At 40.3% G+C, this 27,680-nt stretch overlaps 1 protein-coding gene across 1 annotated transcript in view; it reads left to right on the top strand.

The window, feature by feature from the left end:
* Positions 1–27,680, top strand: part of LOC126817079 (deleted in malignant brain tumors 1 protein) — a 78,226-nt gene that overhangs the window by 28,559 nt on the left and 21,987 nt on the right. The window contains exons 2-16 of the mRNA XM_050543866.2: positions 11,497–11,666; positions 12,374–12,551; positions 12,851–13,014; positions 13,951–14,110; positions 14,785–15,129; positions 15,867–16,181; positions 16,780–17,103; positions 17,651–17,968; positions 18,414–18,722; positions 19,274–19,448; positions 20,846–21,015; positions 21,802–22,116; positions 23,851–24,162; positions 24,759–25,079; positions 26,437–26,745. Of these exons, the coding sequence (XP_050399823.1) occupies positions 11,497–11,666; positions 12,374–12,551; positions 12,851–13,014; positions 13,951–14,110; positions 14,785–15,129; positions 15,867–16,181; positions 16,780–17,103; positions 17,651–17,968; positions 18,414–18,722; positions 19,274–19,448; positions 20,846–21,015; positions 21,802–22,116; positions 23,851–24,162; positions 24,759–25,079; positions 26,437–26,745 (3,885 nt within the window). The remainder of the gene's footprint in view (positions 1–11,496; positions 11,667–12,373; positions 12,552–12,850; positions 13,015–13,950; positions 14,111–14,784; positions 15,130–15,866; positions 16,182–16,779; positions 17,104–17,650; positions 17,969–18,413; positions 18,723–19,273; positions 19,449–20,845; positions 21,016–21,801; positions 22,117–23,850; positions 24,163–24,758; positions 25,080–26,436; positions 26,746–27,680) is intronic.

Below are 27,680 nucleotides of genomic sequence, written 5' to 3'. Positions count from 1 at the left end.
CGGGACGAATAAGGGCGTGCTATGGGGGACATTTTGCCCAGAGTGCGGTGATTTGGCCTCCTATAATGTCGGAAATGAAATGACATGGAGTTTAACGCCGAAGACGGGCATACGCCATACAGTGTGCTATGGGGACAATTTTGCCCGGACTGGGGCGCTACGGCCTACCCTTATATCGAATTCCAACTACCAAGGGATCTTTTACGTGCACGCCAATGTATACACGGTACCTCAGTTACTCAGAAAATCCCAAAGAACTTTCTTGGCGAACACCGTGATCGAACATCCTGGTTAGCGAGCCAACTTCCTACACACTGAGCCACTGCGGTTTTTGTCTGCTGCAAATGTTGTAAATCCTCCAAACGAATGCAGGACAGGATTAATAATCGGCCTGTTTACTTATTTCAGTTTTTTTAAATGCTTTAACTGCAATCTGGTTAAAACACAGATCCTATTTCGTTTCGTTTTGTATAGTTCAAAATTTCGTTTTACTTGTCTTCACTACACTAGGATCTGGAAGAGTTGTTATATTACCAGCATTTCGGTTGAAGTGAGGGATTAGCCAATGAAACGGTCTGTTAGGGCGACTTCTCGGCGTGCCAGGCATGGAAATCTGGGTAAACCACTAGAAACGTCAACGCTGATTGATTATCCAAATGTCTGACGTCATATGATGAAAAGCCGCTCGTGCGACCCTGTAGGGTAGTTCATCGAAAGTATAAAAAAACGAAACGAAATATAGGTCTGTATTTTAATCAGATTACTTATACTGTCGATAGATAAACACAATATCAGCTCTCCCGTCAAAAGGCAAAACCTAGTAACTCACTTTTTTTCTTATTTTGAGAACACAAAGGAAAACGTAATGAATGAATATTAAACCCCAGCCCATCCATTGATTTTACTATTGAGTTACTAGGTTTTACTGTGGTATACTAGGCAAATGAAGGAAGTTGCTAGGTTGTGGCATGGGTGCAACTGCTTACAAAATCAAACGATTGGAATATCTAGTACAACAACAGGAAGCACATACCCTAGTTACTACAAATTTGGTCCTAACTCAATTTTGATAAAAAAGTGAATTACTAGGTTTTGCCTTTTTACGGGAGAGCTGGTAGCGCGACATTGGTTCTTATATTTTGTAAACTCAAAATATACATTTATACAGATGATATTCAACATAATTAAATCGACAATTGTATTTTCCTCTTATAATACAGCCGTTTCGAGAAAAGTGGGGGGTTGGATGGCCGGATGTTTAGTGCGTGCGCGTTGTATCATAAGGCCTGTCACTGAGTCAACTGGCGTGGTTTCAATTGCCCTCAGTTTTCCACTCATTGCTAAAGATCCCTACGCACAAGCGAATTGTTGAAATAAAATTGAACCATATGTTAGTCCCGAAATGAACTGGTTTGTGTGGAGTGGAAGTTAAACCCCATTTCTCTCCCCCTCTCTCGATTCGAGAAAAAACAAAGATGGTAACCCAACAGATGAGACTTGACATCCACGTGAATATTTTGTCAAATCATGCTACACTGTTGTATTATAGTAGTAGACCTATCGTTTATATGGCATACATGTTTGATAAATGACCCTACTGCAGACCCAGACACTAATCCCCTACCTGATACCTTCAATCCGATTACCAGATAAATGAACGATTAATCGTGCGAGGGGATTTACCATAGGGATTATATAAACAATAATGGGATTAAGAGAACAATAGGAGGTAATAGTAATATAATATTAACCAACTTTAGGTTTTTTCCCTTTCTCCTGCAATGCGACTTGATTTAGTATTTTTACAGTAGCCGGCAGAAATGAAATATTGTGTAATGTTCCATGTGTTCTGCGCCGACTGGGCTAATAAAGACTAGCATACGCCATGTAGTGGGCTATGAAGGACATTTTGATCGCAGAACGGCCTTTCCGCCTACCCTCCGTTAAATTCCATCTGTCAAACGTTCCTGTTCCAGACACGCCAACGTGTACGTGTGACCTAGGTCTTTCGTACTATCCGGACGACTAGACGTTGTTCCTGGTCCGTGAGTCAGCGTCATACTTATGCTGATCACCATTTCATAAAAATGTAAACGTGTTTCGACCTTGACCTTGTTTTCATCGTTTGTTCCTGGAGTTTTACGTCCACTTCCACCAAGAGTGATATCGTAGACAAAGTTTGTTCTCATAGAAAAGTTTCTTTTTATAGCCCCGTCAGACCGCGGTGGCGTCCTTACTGCGCTGCTACGGCGACGAAAACGGTCTCAGGGCGCGTCAAGATCGCCATAAGCGTGGTAAAAGCGTGGAGGAAACGCTAGATATCGTGCTGTGGTCTCCATGATCACCAATGAATCACTGCGTTTGTTTTAAGCATGTTCAAAGCAAACCCCAAGGTTCTGCGATCTGGCCTGGAAAGCTGTGAGAACGCGACTTTTTCAAGTTTGTAATTTTTGGGACATTTTCTCGCGTCGTGTTTACCTTTGACGGTGAGAGAGAGAGAGAGAGAGTGATGGGTTTAACGTCCACTCGACACAATCTAGGTCATTTCGAGACTAACACATGGTTCAATTGTATTTTAATAATTCGCCTGGGAGGAAACCGGATGACCCGGAGAAAACCCACGAGGTTGGAAAGGCGACCCGACTCCTTGTCACGTACAACAGTGGAATCGAAACCACGCCAGTTGACTCAATGACAGACCTTATAATACAGCGTGCATCGGCCATCCCCCCTCCCCTAGCTTTAAGACCCTATACCATATAAATCGACCTTGTTCTCATAGAAATATGTCGTCTTTAATAAGAATACAGAATAAATCATCATTAGCGTTCTAATATGGCAATACATGTCGACAATAATTATGACAAACAAGCGATAATCGGCGTCACATCTTTAATAAGTCTGACATGTCACTTACAAGTGACAGGTTAAGGCCGATATTTCACGCTGACATAAAGTGTTGGGGCATGACCGTGGCACAACTGACATTCCATTGACGCATCAGCTTAAAGATATCTATTAAAGATACATTATGGGAGATTAGATACAGAGCTGGCAGTTCTCATAATTATAGTTAAAAACTAGATAATGTAAAGGGAATTTGCCGAAAATTTCAGTCAAATTGATCCACTCTGAACCGAGAATTTAGTAGCCTAGCCTCGATCATCATTACTAAAGTCGGTACAATAAAAAAAATAGTCTCGTTTATCCATTTCATGATTTTATCATGAATGAAAGTTGAGCAGCAAATCGGATCCTAATCCACTAAATATCGCAGGCTATCCATGCTATCGAGAGTTGATTATGGTCTGTATAGGTTAATTAATGTCTAATTAATAATTTAGATAACAATTCAGGCCGAAAGAAAGACCTGCAACAGGCAGATTTAGCTCTTGCATAATGTATGTTTAAGTGACCACGGTTTGCCACATAATGTAGAATACAAGGTGAACATCGGATAGTAATAGCACAGGTAAATCACACAAGCAAATGGGGTTAATGTTGAAATGGAACATGTAAAAAGGGGGTTAGTGTTGCAATGGAACAGGTAAAAGGGGTTAGTGTTGCAATGGAACAGGTAAAAGGGTTCAATTGAACAGGTAAAAAGAGTTAGTGTTGCAACAGAACAGGACATAAAAAGGGTAGAGTTAAGCTGCATTTCCTTTAGTACGGATCCGGTCCGGCTCCGGTCCGGCTCGGGTCCAGGAGTAGACATAGCACAGGGCAGGTTGTGTATCCTTATATGCGGTTATTCAAGCGGAAGGGCCCTCTTTCAACATGGCACCGGCATTGTCAAGGTTCGTAAAAGACGAAAAAACATTCTAATCTTCCATAATGTATCTTTAATATTTTCCATGAGATTAGAAATTAAAAATACGAATTGGAATCAACATTGGTCCATTTCAATCAATATTGATGTTGTTATCTTGTCGTGAAAATATTGGATCCTAATATCCAATATTTAAGACACAATGAACATTTGAAATGACCTAGTTTGTGTCGAGTGTACATTAAACCTCCTCTCTCTCTCTCTCTCTCTCTCTCTCCCTCCCTCCCTCTCTCTCTCTCTCTCTCTCTCTCGGCCTATTTAAGATTCTGAAGTAATGAAGTAATACGTACCGTTAATGCGTATGGGGATCACGATGGCTAATTGGGTAAGACGCTGGCTCGCTAGCCTGGAGGTCGGGTGTTCGATCCCTGCGTTGTCCGAGAAAGTTCATCCAGATTTTCCGGCGTGGTTCCCCCTTGTCAGTGATGCAGGACGACGGGCCTGACAAGGACAGCTGTCTAGTCGTTCGGATGGGACGAAAAATCGAGGCCCCGTGTATACATTGGAATGCACGTAAAAGATCCCTTGACAGTTGGAATTCGATATAAGAGTAGGCCGTAGTGCCGCTGTCCGGGCAAAATTTCCCTCATAGCACACTGTATGACATATGCCCGTCTTCATTAGCCCAGTTCGGAACAGAACATTAGGACGTTAAACCTCATTTCATTTCATTTCATTTAATGCGTATTAATTTTAATGTTGTAATTGCGGATGTATTTTGTTTTCTATTTCTGTCAATCATTTTATATCGTACTTACGTCAAACAAAATACACGGGACATTTTTCTATGGAATACAATTATTGTTTATTACTGAGCAACACCGCGACTCACTCGGCAAACCTCGACAGATTCTACGCATCTAATCTCGGCTGTATGACGAATTCAGCCATATTGGAACTATTTTAAAGGTCCCGGATGAAAAATAGCTGCGCCAATGGAGATTTCTGTGGAGAGTGTATTATATCAACAAACGTCAAGTTTGGCATTGGGTTTAGGGAATTACCAGGGAATTATATCAAACCAGCAGCCTTGAGACAATATCTCTGCTCGTTTTGTTATATACACTCGACAAAAGACGCCATTTTGGGACCTTTTTGTAAAAGCGGCACGTTTTCCTGTTAAAGTAAACCGGTAGCCGCATCGCAAATGTGTGGGCGTAGGTACATATCAATTACTATCATACAGCCGAGGTTAGATGTAGGGTACCGGAATCTGCCGAGGTTCGCCGAGTGCACCGCGGCCAGGCTGCTTTGCCTTTAGCTAGGCGAAATAATTAGTATTATGTATAACTAAATCCTTGTCATTGGGGGTACATATTCCTGAAGCAATGGCCCGAGCAATCCCTCTCTGGCCATTGCTGGGTTGGCTTCTGATACCTGAGCTTTTGAGGGAGTTTGTCTAATCTTCCCGTTCAATCAAATCTATCTCAAGTACAGCAACATGACATAGCTCTGTTTTAAGCGTAATGCTTTTGTAACGCAGTTAGCTATTGGTTGTTAATCGGACCATTAACCAGTCATAATTTGGAACAGAAATTTGCCTTCGTTAAAGCAGTGTTTAGAGGGATTAGGTTATAATGAAACGAAACACTGTGAGGAGCATGTTAGGGGTAGAGCCAGGACAACGGGGGTTAAAACGCCAGTCTACCATCTAAAAGTAAAAAAGAGGTGACCAAATCAAGCAGCCCACCCAGAACCTTTCGAAACATTCACGAAAAAGAAGTAAAATGTCAAAAAGTCATCTCCAGCCCCCACGTGTTATCTGGGTTCATCTCATCCAAATACTTTATTGCTGTCTGGGAACATCGCATCCAATTACGTTAGTGTTCACTGAGTACATCCCACCCAATTACGTCAGTGTTAACTGGATACATCTGATTCAATTACGTCAGTGTTATCTGGGTATATAATCGCACCCCATTAGGCCTACTTCAGTGTTATCTGGGTACATCGCATCGTATTTCTGTGTATCACGTTATCTTTGTTATTACATAAGTAGTAAACATAATAAGTAAAAAAACCTGCGATGTTGACTGACAAATTAATCCCGACAAAATATGTAATTTTTTTCTTTAGTCTACACAGCCGAAACAACAAAATAACATCGCCATTGTGTACAGATTACATGAATTTAGAATATTTGGTTTTGAAATTTTTTCGTGGTGAAATTTGTTCGACTTGGCGGTAAATAACAAGATTAGTTGACACATCTTTGTGTATTTATATAAACATTGCGGTGATACACGGTCAAACGTTGCTGGTTTATTTGCGGACGTTTGGTGTCGAGCGGCGAGTCCAGTTATCGGCACGTGGACCTCAAAATAGCCACGAGCGATATTTGACACAAAAGAACCATAAACCATAATTTGCATCTTGTTCGAGAGTGCCATTTGTGAATAAATAAATGTATTAGATTCGCGTGGTTACTAATGTTATGCTTCCAACATGCTCGTTCCATTTTCCACGTGACACTTTGGCATGCATAACAAGTATGGAATGAAAACTGGCACCTATAATTTATTCATCAGTTTCTAACATTGCGCGATATATCAGGGACAACGCTAGATCAGAGACGGTCCTGCATGTGGATTGTGCATTAGGGTAAGCGTTAGGCTTGGTTCAGGCTTCTGGCGTGGTTTCGATTCTCCGGTTGTACGTGACAAGGAGTAGGGTCGCCTGTCCAACCTCGTGGGTTTTCTCCGGGTCCTCCGGTTTCCTCCCACTGCTAAAGATCCCTACGCGCAAGCGAATTATTGAAATAAAATTGAACCATATGTTAGTCCCGAAATGACCTGTTTTGTGTCGAGTGGACGTTAAACCCCATTTCTCTCTCTCTCTCTCTGGTTCAGGCTTAGGGTTAGGGTTGGCGCTAGCCCAGTTTACATCTCGAGGCTTCGACGTAATCTGCAGGTCCTAACCCTGACCCTAATAACTCACAATCCAGATATGACGTCATATGTGCTTAAATGTGCAGGACCGTCTCCGCGCACCCGAGGTAACCGGGAAGTTCACCGGATATTGTCAGCGGTGGCCGATGAAGATATTCTAAAACCTACACGAAACTAAATCGGATTAAAATGTGGATCTGTATTTCGTTTCTTTTTTTTTTCTCTATTTTTGATAGCCACTACTGCATGAAGGAGGTCGCCTCAGAGGTCATGCTGGTCAATTTTGACCCCATGACGTCAATCATTCGACTAACCAATCAGCGTCCGTGTTCCAAGTGGTTATTCGGAAATACAATTTTTGCCCTGTTTTGTCTTCTATCACTGCAAATATCTTTCCACAGTTCTGCATGCCGCACGATAAAAACTCAACACGATTGACCATTTGATTGGCTAATTCTTCACATCACCCAGAACACGGGTTATGTTAACAACTCTTCTAGATCTTGGTGTAGAGAAGACAGGCAAAACGAAATTTTAAACTATAACAAACGAAACGAAAGAGAATCTGCGTGTTTTTGGTTTAGTTTTTATTTTGTTTTTGTTTTGTTTTGGGGTTTGTTTGGGTTTTTTAAAAAGTAACATTTTTATTCATAAGACTTTATTTATGATGTTTACTTTTTTTTATTAAATGACTCCTTCACATGTAAATAATCTAAAATAAATCCGCCTGTCGATGATATCCTGTATAATGGTATTGGGCGTTAAATTTGTAATAAACAACAACAACAACAGGATCTGTGTTTCAATCAGTTTGCACGAAACTAGGATGTATATTAACAACATATTCTCACATTATTCTCTTAACACGACACCTACCTCACTGCACATTGTCAATAAGGCAAGGCATGGGTGGTTCAGCCTGCATAAATCTGTTATATAAGAAATCGTGGATATGCATATTAAGATAGACGAAGATTAAGGCCAATTGGATGCATATTGTCCTAGTGCTATGATTGGCACATCCCACAGTGACCCCTATTGACCCCTATTGTAATGTATATCAACCATTTCTATTCATATTTCACGTTCATAGATATAAGTATAATGTATACAGTTTCAAATGATCATCATCCGGCTCACCTTTCATAATAAACACGGTGTGATTAACAAAAAAAAGTAGTTCGTGACAAGAGTATCGTATACACATATCGTAAATAAGGTAAAAAAAAAACCATGCAACTGTACTCGGGGACCGCAGTTATAGGTCTCACTCGTTCTTTCACATCGGGAGGGGGGGGGGCACGGTGGGTAAGACGCTGACTCGCTAGCCTGGAGGTCACGTGTTCGATCCCTGCATTGGCCGAGAAAGTTCATCGGGATTGTCCGACGTTGTTTCCCCTGTCAGTGATACAGAACGGAGGGCCTGACAAGGACAGCTGTCTAGTCCTTCGGATGAGACGAAAAACCGAGGTCCCGTGTATACATTGGTTTGCACGTAAATGTCCCTTGGCAGTTGGAATTCGATATAAGAGTAGGCCATTATATATGGCGCCGTTGCCCAAGCAAAATTTCCTTCATAGGACACTGTATGGCGTATGCCCGTCTTCATTATACCAGTCGGAGCAGAACAGTAGGACATTAAACCCCATTTCATATCATTTTTTTCACATTGACTGAACCGGATATTGGTCTGAAAAAATTCACAAAGGGCATAACTTTTCATTTATTTCATTTTTATTCTGTAGCTGTTTGGGGATTATGGGATGCAAGCACATAGAGCACCTAACTTAATCATCCTATGTATAAATTTTAAATATATCGATACCTACATTAATTTGACTTACGTTACCATACATGAAATTGACTTACGTCACCATACATAAATTTTGACTTACATATCCATATATGAAATTGACATACGTCACCATACATGAAATTGACTTATGTCACCATACATGAAATTGATTTACATTACCATACATTAAATTGACTTACTTCTCCATACACAAAATTGACTTACTTCTCCGTACACAAAATTGCCTGGCGAAGACAGCGTCTAGTTGTTCGCATGGGACGAAACAACGTGGTCACGTATACACGTTGGCGTACGCGTTGATAAAATTCATTTCGAATTCGATATAAGAGTAGGTCATAGCGCAGCTGATCGGGCAACATTTTCCGCCTATCACACTGTATGGCGTTTGCCCGTCTTCATTAGCCCAGTTGGTGCAGATGAGTAGGACGTTAAACCCCAATTCATTTCATTCGATTTACACATCATTAATTCATAGTAAAAGATTTTATTGTCGTTTATACAGATAAATATTACATTAAAGGCTCAATACCACTCTTATTGTAACTGAATAATATGTCCCAATCTTTATTCTGGTCAACAAATTGTACTATTTTACAATATTCCAATTAAATGATGATACAAATTTCATCTTAACACACCTAATTTAAAACATTGGAAAAATTCAATTAAATGATTTGAAAAGCCTGACGTAAACCTTTTCAAATGTGACTTGGATTTAAAAATATTTTTGAACCCTCTGGACAAGTAAAATAGGATTTAATGGATAATTTACACAACAGGTAGGACACTAACACATCTAGTACTTAGAATATGGCTATTTTTTATTTTCTGGGGCTGTCACGCCAGCAAGAGTGTTATTGTCCCTTTAAGTCGTTCGTCTTCATTAGCCCTGTTGGTACAGAAAAATAGGGCGTTAAACTTTCTTTTATTTCATTCAATTGCACATCTATTAATTCATAGCAAAACATTTTATTGTCGTTTATACGAGATAAATATTACATTAAGACATTCGTATGTCCTAAGGGGGGAGTGTTATCGTTTAACTAACTATTAATTCACTACACGACTTTTATCGTCGTCTTTTACAAATTAACCATCGCTTTTCCTGTTTTTATTAAATAATATATTTTATTATTCTATCCACGTCTTTATTCGAAGATTTAATGTTGTTTTGTTCAATAAGGAACTTCCCTCGTAACTTCTCTCCGGCATATTTAATTTCAGCGAACAAATCATATCCGTAATAAACTCTCGTTACACTAGGGAATTGTCAGTAACATGAAATGGGGGTTTGACGTCTTGTTGTGTTGTGCAACCCAAATTAAAATCGAAACAGGACAAATTTTCGGGTTTTTATTGTATTCTAATCGGTGGCTACATCATGTAGCTACCAAAACAATGTTTTATTCCATATGTGAATCGGGGGGGGGGGGGATGGCCGAATGGTTAGCACGTGCGTACTGTATCATAAGACCTGTCATTGAGTCAACTGGCGTGGCTCCGAATCCCCGGTTGTACGTGACAAGGATTAGGGTCGCCTGTCCAACCTCGTGGGTTTTCTCCGGGTCCTCCGGTTTCCTCCCACTACTAAAGACCCCTACGCGCAAGCGAATTGTTGAAATAAAGTTAAACCATATGTTAGTCCCGAAATGACCTTGTTTGTGTCGAGTGGACTTTAAACTCCATTTCTCTCTCTCTCTCTCTGAGTCAACTGGCGTGGTTTCGAATCCCCGGTTGTACGTGACAAGGATTAGGGTCGCCTGTCCGAGCTCGTGGGTTTTCTCTGGCTCCTCCGGTTTCCTCCCACTGCTAAAGACCCCTACGCACAAGCGAATTATTGGAATAAAATTAAACCATATATTAGTCTCGAGTGGACGTTAAACCCCATTTCTCTTTCTCTCCATATGTGAATCACAAAGTCATTGACAACTGGTTGAAGTGTATTTGAAAAGCCTCTGCAAGCAGCGATGAATTTTGTGAATTGTATCATCGTAATCTTTTGTATTTTATTTGGATAAAAAAACTGTAATAAAAAATTAGGCGTAAATAATATATGGTTAATAAATTAAAATGAAAAATCGGTGGAAAAAAATGGAACCCAGAGTGAGAGCTGGCTACATGGGAAACAACACCACAATTTATTCCCGTGTCCCTGCACGGAACCCATTCCTTATCCACGTACACAACCCTGGGAGACACGGTGGCTAAGTGGGTAAGACGCTGGCTCGCTAGCCTGGAGGTCGGGTGTTCGATCCATGCATTGGCCGAGAAAGTTCATCTGGATTTTCCGACGTGGTTTCCCCTTGTCAGTGGTGCAGAACGGAGGGCCTGACAAGGACAGCTGTCTAGTTCTTCGGATGAGACGAAGGCGATAGTGCCGCAGCCCGGGCAAAATTTCCCTCATAGCACACTGTGCGGCGTATGCCCGTCTTCATTAGCCTATAGGAGCAGAACAGTAGGACGTTAAACCCCTTTTCATTTCATTTCATTTCATTTCGTACACAACCCAGGAGCGCGATGACTCATATTTTACATGAGGAACAAGATCCTGTCCTAGAGGGGTGGTGATGGGTCCCTCCCAGTGCCGCCGGGTAATATTGTGCTGTGTGGAACATGCTCGAGTCGATTTGTAGCATATCTCACCCACGGTATATGTTTGACACTGCTTGCGCATTACGATTATGATTATAATATTGAAAACCGCATTGAAACCGCATGATATTTTGCCATTTGCGAGCGGGCGCAAAAACTGAAAACCGTGAGACAAAGCGTGTCATTGTGCCCCTCTCACTTAGCCCCTGACACAACCCATTCTACATTAACATAGACAGTTCGTTTGAAATGATAATAATATAACATACGGTATAATATCATTCTATTTCCAGGAAGTTTAAAGCGAAAATATATAAAGCAACCCGCGTAGTTCTCTCCCTTGTATTAACTATTGGTCTTTGTTTTTTCAGCTATCAGGCTCCGTCTACGAGATGGCATGCAGCCCGGGAACGGTGATTATCGATCGGGTCGGTTAGAAGTGTCATTAGATGGTACAGAATGGGGCACAGTCTGTGATGATTTATTTAGTAAGAATGCCGCTTCAGTAGTATGTCAACATTTTGGATACGCACAAGGCGAGGTGAGTACAAAGCTGAAGGTGCGGATCCAGAGGGTGGGTGGATGGGGGAGGGGGAGAGACAAACCCCACCCTGCTCAGCTATGAGAAAAGTGTAACAGTCCAGTGCTTTATCCTTTATCGTCAGATGGTGGGATGGGATGGACATTCAATGAATGAAATAATCATATAGACATGTGTGATATCACAATTAATGCTTTGTATCAATGAAATTAAATCACAATATGATCCTATTAATTCATAATACAAATTGACGTCAAACGGGGTGTTGGATTTCTCTCTTTAGACAGCCCAGTGTGTATGTATGTCTACGTAATTAAGAGAGGATGATGCCATCATACATTGTCAACTGTCAAATTTCCTTAACAGGAGCCTGAAAATCCCCCTCCTGCAAAAATTCCTGGATGCCCTGTATCTCGGTATGAATTGATAGCTACAAGACGTAGGGTCCTCCGGTTTCCGCCCACTACTAAAATTCACCCCATTGAAATAACCTAGTTGGTGCCGAGTAAACATTAAATCCCATCTCACATATTTAGACTTACATTGACGTAAATCAAACAATTTAGAATAAGTAGGCCTACACAATTTTGTTGAACTTACATGTGCGTAACTTAAGGTATGTACGTGAAACTGTCGCCAAGGTACATGTAGCAGTAACATTTTTGGTTTGGCAGTGTTCACGCATGTATTTGTATGTTTAATTCTAGGTTGTGGCCAAATCCTATTTTGGAACAGTAACAGGTAACAACAACATATTCCTTGATAATGTGGAGTGTAATGGCAGTGAGGCGAGGATTGACGATTGTAAGAAAAATGTCTGGAAACAGAATGACTGTGATCACACAGAAGATGTCGGTGTTTTCTGCTTTAATGATTTATCTAAAGGTAAGCATCATTTTAGTAACACAGTAACACAGGACATATGCTAAGGGGTTGCCATGGAGATAATATACAAATGGATTGCCATGGATACCATATACAAATGGGTTGCCATGGATACCATATACAAATGGGTTGCCATGGCGACCTAATACAAATGGTTTGCCATGTAGACCTAATACAAATGGGTTGCCATGGAGATCATATACAAACGGTTTGCCATGGAGACCATATACAAATGGGTTGCCATGGAGACCATATACATATATTAAAGGGTGGTCATTAACAGTAATATTATATTTCAGTATTTCAGATGCAGCTTGTTAACCGTAAAACAAATAATGGTGGAATATCTGGACGATTGGAAGTGAAGATGGGTAATATGTCGTGGGGGAGTGTCTGTGATGATCTTTTTAACGATAATACAGCAGCCGTTGCCTGTAAATATTTCAACTATAAATACGGCCAGGTAAGCTAATCGGCAATATCACTTCGATGGAAGCGGACGTTACATAAATAGTTTTATTGCAGTATTTAAAAAGATTAGTCAAACCGTTTTTGAAAAATGTTCAAATATGCATAATTTTGTCAATTTTTTTATGAAATCATTTCAGTTTTGGATATGACGTGTAGAACATTCATATCTATAACATATCTTTCCTTTCCTGTCACATTTTGCTATTAACAAAATAACGTTTTTGTCGGCCATTATCGGTTCGTGTCTGTGATTAGTAGGATGCTTGAAACGGATAAACGTGCCGTTGAACCACATTTCATTCCATGGCTGTAATCCCACAGGGGGTTGGATGGTCGAATGCTTAGCACATACGCGTTGTATCATAAGGTCTGTCATTGAGTCAACTGACGTGGCTTCGATACCCTAGTTGTACGTGACAAGGAATTGGATCGCCTGTCCCACTGTGGGTTTCCTCCCATTGATAAAGACCCCTACGCGCAAGCGAGTTATTGAAATAAAATTAAACCATATGTTATTACCGAAATGACCTAGTTTGCGTCGAGTGGATGTTCCCCCCCCCCCCTCTGTCTCTCTCTCGGTTTTAATCCATTTAAGATTCCTTAGTTATGGAGTAATATGCCCTTTACTGCGTATTAATTTTAATGTTGTATGTTGTGAATGCAGATGTATTTTATTTTTTTTTCTAGTTCTGTCTAACCATATGTTAGTACCGAAATGACCTAGTTTTAAATCCATTTAAGATTCCATAGTAATGGAGTAATATGCCCTTTAATGCGTATTAATTTTAATGTTGTATGTTGTGAATGCGGATGTATTTATTTTTTTCTATTTCTATCTAACCATATGTTAGTATCGAAATGACCTAGTTTGCGTCGAATGGACATCTCTGTCTTTCTCTCTCTGTGTAATCCCACCTTTGTATTTTAGCGGATAACACAACAGTATGATGATGGTGTAAGAACGTATCTAGATGAAGTATTATGTACAGGAACAGAAGATAATATATTACAATGTAAACATAATAGTTGGCGAGAACATGATTGTGGAAATGAAGAAGATGTGGGAGTAGCCTGTTTTAATTCAACCAGTAAGTAATCCTCTATATCAGTGATTCTCAACCAGTGTGCCACTGCACACTGGTGTGCCGCAAGATCTTCCTAAGTGTGCTGCGAAATTTTGAACGGCACACTAAGAAAATTTCCCACTAAAGAATCCAGCAAATTCAAAACACTGCAATTAAATTAGTTCATAGGTGTGTTTATTTATTTATTTTTTTAGTTTGAGTAATTCTTGTGTCTATGACTCGTCTGACTTACCATGTTTTTATTTCGCAAAATTCAATTATTTTTCATATAGATTTAGCCAGGTGTGCCGCTATTTTTTCATATGTTCCAAGGTGAGCCGTTGGCAAAAGAAGGTTGAGAACCACTGCATCTATATTGACATTGTGTGTAGGATAAAGACCTTGACTTCGGTTATGCTGGGGAAAGAAAGACTGAAGGGTATTTTCTGAAGTCTTTCTTCCCCAGCATAACCGAAGTACTGCAATGTCTACTGGGCCCAATTAAAGGAGTAACCCCCGATTTCACAGGGTGCACATTGATGAAAGTTGACGTGTATAAACCAATCAGGTTGTATTTGCTAGATATGGCGGTTTGTAAATATATATTTTAACTCCACACAAAAACTGGACGTGTTAGGTTTATAAATTAATTAGAATGTTGCCACTTTCATCTCTAATGTAAATATTTTGTTTTCTAGCCAGATTAAGAACTAAAGGTGATACAGTTGATAACGCTGGAGCGGTGGAACTATGGAAACAGAATAGAGGATGGGTGTTAATTTGTGATGGTGACTGGGACGATCAAGATGCTGCCGTGGCATGTCGTGAATTAGGTTATGTAGATGGCAAAGCGGCGACTGGTTCAGCTTTATTAAGTGAGACGATATTCTTTACGCTTTCTTCGAGCTATCATAACGTCAACTGTACAGGTGATGAAGTCAGTTTAGAAGATTGTAATATGGACTATTATGGTAGTAGATGTCCTTTAAACGGTCGAGCCTCGGCTGTTTGTTATAATACAACGAAAGACAAGGTTGATATGTGTAAGTATTTAATAATACTGTATTTGATCTCATTAATACTGTACCCGATCTTTAATACTGTATCCGATCTTTAATACTGTTCCCGATCTTTAATACTGTATCCGATCTTTAATACTGTACCCGATCTTTAATACTGTATTCGATCTTTAAAACAGTATTGGATCTCTTAAATACTGTATTGGATTTAATACTGTATTGGATCTCTTTAATATTGTATTGGATAATTTCTTTTAATACTGTAATGGAGTTCTTTAATACTGTATTGGGTCTTTAATATTGTATTGGAGCTCTGTAATACTGTATTAGATCTCTTTAATACTGTATTGGAGCTCTTTAATACTGTATCCGATCTTTAATACTGTATTGGGTCTTTAATACTGTATTGGAGCTCGTTAATATTGTATCCGATCTTTAATACTGTATTGGATCTCTTTAATATTGTATTTAATATTGGATAATCTCTATAATGTTGTATTGTAGGATCTATTTAATACTGTATTAGATCATCTCTTGAATGATGTATTGGATCGACTTAATACTGTATTGGATTGACTTAATACTGTATTGGCCATAATATTTAGTACAGTGTTTAAGTGTTTGGCTGGGCGCCATTGTTCGGGCACAGTGTCTCACACCCTGTGACGTTTGTCCATGATCAGTACCCCGGCAAGAGTAGCAAAATTAGGCTGGTAAATCCCCTTTCATTTCATTTATGTCTAAATCTTTTGTTATTTCAGCATTCGATACAAGACTTGTTGATGGTGCCGACTACTGGGGACGAGTCGAAGTCCGTCACCTAGGGCTGTGGAGTCAGGTCTGCATAAAGGGAACATCCCTAGAATGGTCCGAAAATGAAGCCACGGTAGTGTGTAGAATGCACGGCTTTAAGGCTGGAAAAGCGTTTGGTGAAATTGCATCAATGGATCAACCTTCTTGGTTATCCAGCGTGAAGTGTATTGGAAATGAAAGTAGTTTGTTAGATTGTGAATTAGGACAATGGGGACATACCGTATCAATCTGTACCACTGCGCATGTCTTATGTTACAATACTGGTAAGTATATGAATATAAATGAGAGAGAGAGAGAGAGAGAGAGAGAGAGAGAGAGAGAGAGAGAGGTGGTTTAATGTCCACTCAGCACAGAAACTGGGGGTTTTCGGGATTAACATATGGTTCAGTTTGATCGGATTGGACGAAAAACCAAGGTCCCGTGTACACATTGGCATGTACATAAACGAAAACCCTTGGAAGCTGGAATTCGATATAAGAGTAGGCCATAGTGCTCTCCGGACAAAATTTCATTCATAGCACACTGTATGGCTACACCCGTCTTCGTTAGCCCAGTCGAAGCAGAACAGTAGGACGTTAAACCCCATTTCTTTATTTCATTTTTCTATCCCAACCCTGGACATTATCTACCGTTGATAGGTGATTTTGTTGTCTTCATTGAATCATTTGAAGTCCATTTTAAAGTGGATTAGGTCCTGGCTTTTGAAATTGTCCGAAGAATGCTAATAACACTCAACAACTGTATAATCCCTTGCAGGAGCCACGGTGGGTCAGTGAGTAAAACGTTGACTCGCCAACCTGGAAATCAGTAGGACGTTAAACCCTACTTTATTTCATTATTATTTTTTTTTTGTCTTTGTAGATATAACCGTAAGTCTATCAGATCCCAGTAGTGCTTTTGGTCGAGTTATCGTTAATTACGACGGACAACAAGGCTCCATATGTAAAGCCGGTCTGACTCATAAAGAGGCTCATATTATTTGTAAAGATCTAGGCTATACAGATGGCCGCTTGTGGGAACTTCCCCCTGGTGAAGATAGAGGCAATGGTTCAGTGTTTCTCAGCTCTCTCAAGTGTAGTTCCTATGCAGAATCTTTATTTGAATGCGATAGCAAAGGATGGAATGTCACTACCTCAGATTGCGCAAACCATTACCAAGATGTCGGCGTTAACTGTTTCCAAGATGGTAAGAATTAGCCTGTTTTTCCCCCCACATTAAATTGATACAACTTTAACGGCTTTAACCCTCAGTTGACAGTCACTCTATCATCCATTTTAATAAGCCGGTCCTAGGATATTCTTTGAATGGCATTTAGTAATTGGTGCAGTGGGTAAACCACTTATATCATCAACGCTGATTTTTTAATCAAATGTCTGGCGTAAATAGGGTCGAAAGCCGCTCGTATGACCCTGACACGACGTCTCTCTACAACCGACCAGATCTTCATGTAGTGGCGGCCATCGGAAAACGAAAAACGAAACGAAATATAGATCCGTATTTTAATCACATTGACTTATATGTTGTTAGTGGTGTTGAGCAGAGGGCCTAGAAGGAAACAGTGTCTAGACCTTCGGATAGGACAGAAAGCTGGGGTCGTGTCAACAGGTAAAAGAACCCTTGACAGTTGGAATTCGAAATAATATGGTCGATGTTCGGGTAAAATTTCCATCATAGCACACTGCATGGCGTATGCCCAGCTTCATACGTTAAACCCTGTTTCATTTGATTTCAGTGCGTCTGTTCCCTGGTGATGAGAAAGTAGGAGCTGTAGAGATTTATGGGGACGACTGGGAATCTCTGTGTGGTTCTTCAACATTTGGCGATACCGAAGCTTACGTGGTGTGTAAAGAACTAGGATTTAAATATGGTCAGGCTTTGCCCATGAAATCGTTTGGTCGGGTTCCCGGTCCACACCGTCGTTCAGGCATAACCTGCCTGGGTAACGAGACGTCCATATTGGACTGTGATTATGATAAGACTACGGCCTCTTGCTTACCATCGTCAGTGTCGTATGCTAGTGTCTCCTGTTATAACCAACCACTTCCTGCAGGTAAGTTTTTCATTTGTGCAAAATTGATTTAAGAGGTTCTGTTGGTTCGAATTTTAGTAAAGATATCAAAAAGAATTGGGCTTTATTTACGTAAATATCACCTAAAATATTTTGAGAATTAAGCCCTTTCTTGGGCTGAAAGTTAAAGTGTTAGTTCGAATTTAGCTTTAGGCCAACGAATAGACTGCATTCCCTCAAAAGTATTTTAGTTAAGTTTCGGTGAATAAACTCAATGGACCAGGAACAGAGAATGACGTCATCGCAGCCATCTTGAAATTGTGAAGTCATATCAAAGAGTCAATGTCAGTGGTACTTACATTTAGTGAGTCGTTTGTTTTATCGAAGAGCGTCACAGCCAAGAACAAGAAAGACAGTGTTTGGAAACCAGTTCCTGGTCCAAAAATGCTTATACAAGATATTTGAATAGAGTTGTTGCAATTTTCAGGTAGTCCTAAATACCGCTTGTTTGAATCGTCGGCGGAAGCGTCGTTTGGAATTGTGGGGATTAACGACTATAATACCATTGGTTATGCCTGTGATGAGTTTTGGGATGATGATGAAGCCAAGGTTCTGTGTAAAGAACTGGGACATATGGGCGGTGTAGCATTTAAATACTCAACCAGTTACAATGGTCCATTCTTCATCAATGAAATCAACTGCACCGGTGAAGAAACATCATTGGCTGACTGTCCTAAAGGGGGAGAACTCTGTGAGCAAGTGGCTAGTGGTGGAGTTTTGTGTTACAGGCAGAGAGGTAAGCCTAATGTTTTAAACCATATTACAAATATATGTAAATATATTAATATAGTCATGTCAAAATGTTTAAAGAACTTACCTAGGGTAAAGCAATATATATATATACGTGTGTGCGGGGGGGGGGGGGGATCCCAATGCCACAAGCTAATATTGGGCTGTGTGGTACATGCTAGAGACGATTTGTAGTTTATCTGACCCAGGGTTTATGTTTGACACTGGTTGAGCATTATGATTATAATTATAATGTTGAAAACCGCATTGAAACTGCATATTTTTTGCCATTTATAAGGGGCGCAAGACTTAAGGGGGCACAAAAACTTAAAACCATGACGCAAAGCTCGTCATTATGTCCCTCTCACTTAGCCATTGGTCACATAGTCAAATTATTAAAGGCGTTGGCCCAGGTATTTATCACAATGTTTAAAGACACCGCTTCAGGTATGTCTAAATTTTATATACACCCCTGTGTTTTCATATTGAATAACAATTAGGTGAAAATATATACCCATTGTTACAGTGTTTTCATTTTATATTTGTTAATATTTACAGCCCCAGAATTACTGCTAAGACAGGATTCTGTGTCGGAGATGCACCGAGGTCGATTAGAGGTTACTATTGATAATGAAGCTGGTACAATCTGTGGTGATAAAAAGTGGGATAATGAAAATGCTGCTGTAGCCTGTAGACAATTACCTGGGGGTTATCGTGATGGTGTAGCACTCACGTATGTTCACATCATTCTATTGTTTAATAATAATAATAGTTCGATCTTATATTGCGCATAATTTTGGCGTGTTGGATGGCCGAATGGTTAGCGTGTGCGCACTGTATCATAGTGTCTGTCATTGAGTCAACTGGCGTGGTTTTGATTCCCTGGTCGTACGTGACAAGGGGTAGGGTCGCCTCTCCGGGTCCTCCGGTTTCCCCCCACTGCAAAAGACCCCTACGTGCAAGTGAATTATTGAAAAAAAATAAACCATATTATGTTAGTACCGAAATACTCTTCTCTCTCTCTCTCTCTCTCTCTCTCTCTCTCTCTCTCTCTCATATCGAATTCCAACTGCCAAGGGATCTTTTACGTGCATGCCAATGTATACACGGGACCTCAGTTTTTCGTCCCATTCGAACGACTAGATACGCTAGCTGTCCTTTACATATGGAATTCGATATAAGAGAGGCCGTAGCGCCAGTGTCCAGACAAACAATTCCCCTATTGCACACTGCATGGCGCATGCCCGTGGTCATGAGCCCAGTCAGAACATAAAAGTAGGACGTTGAACCCCATTTCATTTCATTTTGGTTTCTGGTTCGGATTAAGTATTTTTATACGCCCACATTTTCATGTGGACGTATATTGTCGTCAACCTTTTCTGGACGTCCGTCCGTCTACAATTTGTTTGTGGACACTCTACAGGTCACAATTCTTATCCGATTTTGACGAAACTTGAAATATAGGTTTATCTCCAAAAGATCTCGGTTCCTTTCGATATTGGCATGTATTGGATCGAAACTTCATGGATAATGGCCCCTGTTTGTACGAAAAATCACGTTTTTAGCTTGTGGACACTATAGAGGTCACAATTTTTATCCGATTTTGTTGAAACTTGAAATGTAACTTTATAAGCCAAAGATCTTGGTTCCTTTCGAAATTCGCTTTCGGAACGTAACTTTCTGAATTATGGCCCCTGATTGTACGAAAAATCGCATTTTTAGCTTGTGGACCCTATAGAGGTCATAATGTTTATCCGATTTAAAAAAACGTATTATTATATCACCGTTACACCCTAAGGATGGCTAAGTTCGAATTTCGTGTAAATCGGCCCAAAATTGACAGACAAAATGGCCGCCGTTCGTTCTCAAATAGCGTAAAAATATGGTATATCAAGGTTGTGGACCCTATAGAGGTCACAATTTTTATCCGATTTTGTTGAAACTTGAAATGTAAGTTTATAACACAAAGATCTCGGTTCCTTTCGATATTTGCGCATATCGAATTGTAATTTCCTGAATTATGGCCCTTGATTGCCAGAAAAATCACTTTCTTTTTAGCTTGTTCTCTATCCATCTCTCGAAAATGTGGGCGTATCCTGCCTGTCAGCCGCTGTTTTTTTCTCTTTTCAGGTACCCCAGAAAACAAAATAGCGCGACTTCGAACTACCTGTCAGGACTACGATGTTTTGGTAATGAGGACTCACTGTTCAAATGTCCCAATCCCGGATGGAAAAATGTTCTTGAAAGTTCTTGTCAAGACGATACGGCACATGTTGCTGGGGCCTTCTGTTTTAAAAATAGTAAGTTGTAACCAAACTCGTGCAGGTTTTACACGTAGATGTACACTTTAAAGCAATTTGATTGGTCAAAACGTGTGAAGTTGTCCATATTTGGCAATTGCGGCTACAATGAGCAATACTATATACCGGGAAACACCGGAAAACAACCGGAAAACACCAGGTTATACTGAATACCGGAAAAACACTAAATACCGGAAAACACACTAAATACCGGAAACCACCCTAAATAGGTAACCCGGAGAAGGGCTATATTATAAACCGGAAACTAACCATAGCCCTAACCCTAACCCAGGCACACAGAGGACCAGGCTCCCGGTTACCTATTTAGGGTACCAGTCTCCGGGTTACCTATTTAGGGTATTTTCCGGTATTTAGTGTGTTTTCCGGTATTTAGTGTTTTTCCGGTGTTTTCCGGTATTCAGTATAAAATACTGTTTTCCGGTTGTTTTCTGGTGTTTTCCGGTATATAGTATTGCCGGCTACAATATTACGGTTGTTTGAAGGTAACACCATTATGAAAGATCATGTGATAGCCTAGGCATGTGCATGGATCATAAAATGAAGAGCTTGCCGTCACTTCTTATTTGAGGAGGCAGTGGTCGCGCACCAGGGCATTGACCCCCTCGATTAAAATGTCCAGGGTTCGAAAAACATGTCGCGGTATTACAGATACGTAATTATTTTAAATTTTTCTCTCATTTACATTAATGTTTGCGTTTAAAACTTATGTCCCGAGAGAACAAATGACTTAAGTATTTTTATCTTGGTATTTTGGTGTCTTTACAGCTCAACTACGTGGCGGTGTCGTGAACACGTCGTCTGCTGTTGGTAAATTAATGATGTATAATGTGGACCGGTGGTTGTGGGTGTGTGACGATGGGGTGGATCAGGTCACTGCATCGGTGGCTTGTAAAGAGATCGGATTTACCGGAGCAGCTATACTGAAGGGTGACGATAATATATATCGACCGACCTATATCAAAAACTTAAAATGTAATGGTTCCGAAAGTCAACTATCAGATTGCGTCCATTCCATTGGTTCGTGTGGCTTCGATGAAGGTGTTCTTCGACTCCTGTGTTATTCACTAGGCGAACAGATGGGTATGTAAAAACTAATCTTAATAATAATCCACACGCATGCTCAAAGCGTCATAAGAGAGAGGGAGAAATGAGATTTAAAGTCCATTCGAAACAAACTAGGTCATTTCTGGACTAACATATGGTTTAATTTTATTTCAATAATTCGCTTGCGAGTAGGGGTCTTTAGCAGTAGGAGGAAACCAGAGGACCTGGAGAAAACCCACGAGGTTGGACAGGCAACCCTACTCCTTGTCATGTACAACCGGGGAATCGAAACCACATCGGTTGACTCAATGACAGACCTTATGATACAGCGCGCACGTGTTAACCATTCAGCCATCCACCCCAACCCCTCCCCTCCCCTCCCCTCCTCAAAGCGCGTTAAGAAAATGATAAGTTCAATTACTGTAGGGTGCCGATAAATTTGTCAATGTTTTATAAAATCTTTTAAATATTGGATATGATATGTAGAATGTGTCTTGACTTGATTTGAAGTTGGGTTTAACGATCGCTTTGACCCGGGTCACATATCGCAGACATGTGTTGCCTGGGAAACTTGCTACAGAGCCAGTGATTAAATGAGAGATTCGTCTAGCGTGGGTTATAGATAGATAAGCGATTATGTAATTTTAACACTTCCATTTCCTTAAGCAAGCGCTAAATCTGCTTGTTTTAGGTCTTTCTTTATACCTTAAATGTTATCTAAATTATTAATTAGACATTTATTAACTTATCAAGACCATAATCAACTATCGGTGCCATGCCATCGTATAGTCTAGATTTTTAACAGATTTAAATCCGATCTGCGGTTAATGGCGGTTGATGATTAACCGTGACAATGGAAAATCGAAACTTTTTTTATTATCGTAACAACGGTAGTAGTAACGATCGAGGCTAGCCTAAAATTGAATCGCTAATATCTAGTTCCAGAGTGAAGCAATTAGACTGAATTTTCAGCATATTCTCTTTTTTATTATCTATTTTATAGGGAGAACTGTCATCTCTTTATCTAATCTTACATAGTGGCGCTTTAAATAAAGGTCATGCCTGTAGAGTTACAGTGTCCATGACTAAAGTATGCAAATTTATAATCTGTCTGTCCTTGTGGGTCTGTTTTGGGTGATATTGACAAACACGTGCCCTTGTCGGGATTTGTACGACCGTAAATAATTGAGTTCTAACTGTTGTTTGAAGTTAATCAGTCTCGCATCCCTAGGGGTAAACCATTTCACAATTGGGGGGTTGGGTTGCCGAACGGTTAGCCTGTGCGCGTTGTATCATAAGGTCATTGAGTCAACTGGCGTGCTTTCGATTCCCTACGGTTGTACGTGACAAGGAGTAGGGTCACCTGTCCAGCCTCGTGGGTTTTCTCCGGGTCCTTCGGTTTTCCTCCCACTGCTAAAGACCCTTACGCACAAACAAATTATTGAAATAAAATTGAACCATATGTTAGTCCCAAAATGGCCTAGTTTGTGTCGAGTAGACGTTAAAACCCATTCCACAATTGACAAACAACTGAAATTTATGTTATCAGACTGTTTTAATTTCGACTGTGGAGCAACATTATGCATCGGGGGTAGTTAAAATTTATCTTAAAGTTCATGAGAGGTCAATTTTTGTGGGGGAAAGGTCATCTCTGAAGTTTCTGCTATCGGCACTAGATAGTCAGAATGTCGTGTTCTTGTTAGAAAATCGAGAGTATCTTTTAAATGACATAGTACATAATCCCAAAATATATTTATTTAATTATTCTAGATACCAAATATCATATCGAGAATGGCGACAATGGACGCGTCTATGTTGAAAGACAAGGTAGAAACGGAACCATCTGTGAAGTTGGTTGGAGTGACACAGATGCCAATGTTCTTTGTAAAACAAAAGGATACGCCGGTGGAGTGGCGTACGGGGCTAAATCGTCTAGTAATGCCAATGAGTTGGTCTGGTTCAAGGATATTAACTGTACCGGAAGAGAGACAGATATAGGCTCATGTAAAGTGAATCTGACTGTGACGACAGAGTGTCGTCGATCAAAATTTCCAGCCAGTGTTCTATGTTACAGCTCCACAGGTAAATACAATCCATTTTATTTTACATATATTCTTTATTTTTTTTATCGTCCTTTAAACATACATTATGCAATATCTGAATCTGCCCATTGCATGTCTTTCTTTAGGCCTGAAATTTTATATCAATTATTAATTAGTCATTTAACAGTTAGGTCTCATCATTGTTCCAGTTACGTCTCATCTTTGCTCCTTTACGATCTCGTTTTTGTTCCATTACGATCCCGTTTTTGTTCCATTACGATCCCGTTTTTGTTCCATTTACGTCTCACCTTCGTTCCATTAAGGTCTCATCTTTGCCCCATTTACCTCTCATCTTTGTTCCTTTAAGATCTTATCTTTGTTCCTTTAAGATCTTGTCTTTGTTCCATTAAGCTCTCAGCTTTGTACCATTTACATCCCAACTTTGTTCTATTTACGTCTCATCTTTGATCCATTTATGTCTCACCTTTGTTCCTTGAAGATCTAGTCTTTGTTCCACTATTGTCTCAGCTCTCGGCTTTGTACAATTTACGTCCCAACTTTTGTTCTATTTACGTCTCATCTTTATTCCATTTATCTTTAATTTTGTTTAAATATGTTTCCGTTTTGTATATGTAGGTGTTGATGTGAGACTGGCTAATGGTGGTGAAAACTATGGTCGTGTTGAGATCCAATACGATGGTGTTTGGGGAACTATCTGTGATTATGCCTGGTCGAGATATGATGCTAGAGCATTATGTAAACAGCTAGGCTATGTAGAAGGTCTGGCCTACGCCCGATCTCGCTATGGTAATGGTGCTGGTCCAGTATATATGGATGAGATGCGATGTCGTGTGGATGACGTGTCAATATTCACCTGCCCTAACCGTGGCTGGAACAACAGTGCTAGATATTGTCTAGATCATGACAATGATGTGGGTGTCTATTGTTATCCCAGAGGTAAATATAAATATAGAGAGTTTATATCCCAGGGGGGAGAGAGAGAGAGAGAGAAAGAAAGAAAAAGAGAGGAAGTGAGAGGGGGTGGGGGTTGAAAGATACCTTCTACTTTTATGTTAAGTATTGAATTACAGAGTTAAATCCACGGTCCGCGGTCAGTACGAACAATTTGAACAAACAACAATGGGGCCCCCGCACAGTTGGTATGTCCCGGGCCCTCCACAAGGTTAATCCTGCACTGCACTGTACCAAACCTTTGGAATTCATTATCCTAGACCAGTGGATCTCAACTTTTTTTTGCCAACAGCACACCTTGGAACACATGCACATGAAAAAATAGCGGCACACATGGCTATTTATATGTATAAAAAATATTTGAATTTTGTAAATTAAAAACTTGGCAAGTCATAGACGGCATATAACCGGAGACACAGACTAGTCATAGTCACATAGAATGACTCAAACTAAATAAAGAAAAACACAGCTATGAACTTACCAGTAAACACCAGTGAATACTCAATTGGGATCACCTGGTTTTTCACATTTCCTTAGTGTGCCGTTCAAAATTTTGCAGCATACTCATGAAGATCTCGCGGCACATTGGTTGAGCAGTCTGAACACCTGAGACACGCTACCTGCGAAGAAGTATCTCAGACACAGTCAGTAGCCATGATATCCATATCATGTGATCTACACATCATTACATTGACGTCAATGGGTCATGAGGTCAACAACACGTTACATTGTAAACAATAGGTTTATCTTCAGCATTGTGTCCTTTGCACCCATAAAGACTATATGATTCGTACAATCCCAACATGTTCGCTCTTCTTCCAATGATTTTTCACAAAAATAACATCTACAACTCGTAGAATTGACGTTGTCTTCAATGACAGCGTCTGCGAATGGTTGTTCATAGAGGCTGCCATCTTGGCACTATTTTGTGCGTCGGTCGTGTCTATTTCAGATATACACAATCAATTCTGTTGATGTTTTTAGCATTGGGATTGACTAATAGTTAATTTATTTCAGTTCTAAAACAATATTTTAAACTTTAACGCAAATTTAGAAAATAGCCAAATTCTGGCTGGGATTACTGAGCAAAATAGACATTCGTGCGAAAAAAAAGCTAGCCACCAATTAATCTTCGTACGTTAGTTACGTACGACTGGTTGAGATCACTGTCCTAGAACATAAAGAATTCATAATTTCTTGGCTGTTTTGAATAACGGTTAAAGACTAATCATTGCCTAGTGCTAATTGGAGATCTAAAGGCACCTTGAGCATTAATATTGATGACATTGTGCGCAATATAAGAACTCGCTTTTATTATAATATTATTATTTTTATTTTTCAGTTCGACTTCCAAATAATGCTACGTTCGGTCCAGTTGAATATTGGACTGGATATTCCTACTCGAAAGTTTGTAGCGAGGGTTTCACTGATACCAACGCCAAGGTGATGTGTCGAGAACTAGGTTTTCTTACAGGCAAGGCGTTGTGTTGTTCGGCTTTTGGTGATATACAAGTGTTCATCGGAGTGTCTAATATCTCGTGTACTGGATCAGAAGCTAAATTAGAAGATTGCAGTATGAAAGAATTCGCACCAGTTTGTAACTCTAACAAATATGCATCGGTGATTTGTTCCAATACCATGGACACAGACAGTAAGGCTTTTACTCTATTCCATTTATTTCCTCAGTGGCAGTGGCTGACAAACTCGGGTTCGACCTCAGTGGGACTGGCTGACAACCCAGGACGGCTCGGGTTCGACCTCAGTGGCACTGGCTGACAAACTAGGACGTCTTGGGTTCGACCTCAGTGCCTCTGGCTGACAAACTAGGACGTCTCGGATTCGACTTCAGTGGCACTGGCTGACAAACCAGGACGGGTCAGGTTCGACCTCAGTGGCACTGGCTGACAACCCAGGACGGCTCGGGTTCGACCTCAGTGGCACTGTCTGACAACCCAGGACAGCTCGGGTTCGTCTTTACTGGCTGACAAACCAGGACGTCTCGGGTTCGAACTCAGTGTTGTCCGAGAAGATTTACTAACCGGTCTCCCAATTGACAGTTATTCAGGACAGCGGAGCTCGCAAAACATAATGTCTGGTCATTCAAATAGTAAAAAAAATCCTTTTGATGGGCCTCTTTTCATTCGATTGCATTGGTGTGCACGTAAAAGATCCCTTGGCAGTTGGACTTTGATATAGGAGTTGGACGTAGAGCTGCAGTTCTGGCAAAATTTCCCTCATAGCACACTGTATGGCGTATGCCAGTCTTCATTAGCCCAATCGAGAACAGGAGGACGTAAAACCCATTTCATTTCATTTTTCTATCTGATTTCCCCCAACCCTGGAGATTATCTACCGTTGATTTAATTTTAAGGTGGATTAGGTCATGAACCTTTTAATATTGCCCGGAAAATGCAAATAACGATCAGCGACTGTAATCCCTTTATGGAGCCGCCGTGGTTCAGTGAGTAAAACATTGGCTTGTTAACCCGGAAATTCCATGTTGGATCCCGGTGTTATTCGAGAACATCGGGATTAACCGTGTTGCCCTTTGTTAGTTCTGCACGACGAGACCCTGTGCACAGAACA

This window comes from Patella vulgata, chromosome 4 (genome assembly GCF_932274485.2).
Source record: "Patella vulgata chromosome 4, xgPatVulg1.2, whole genome shotgun sequence".
Lineage (NCBI taxonomy): Eukaryota > Metazoa > Mollusca > Gastropoda > Patellidae > Patella > Patella vulgata.
The sequence above is the reverse complement of the archived record's forward strand: the minus strand, read 5'-3'. Positions and strand labels throughout refer to the sequence as shown.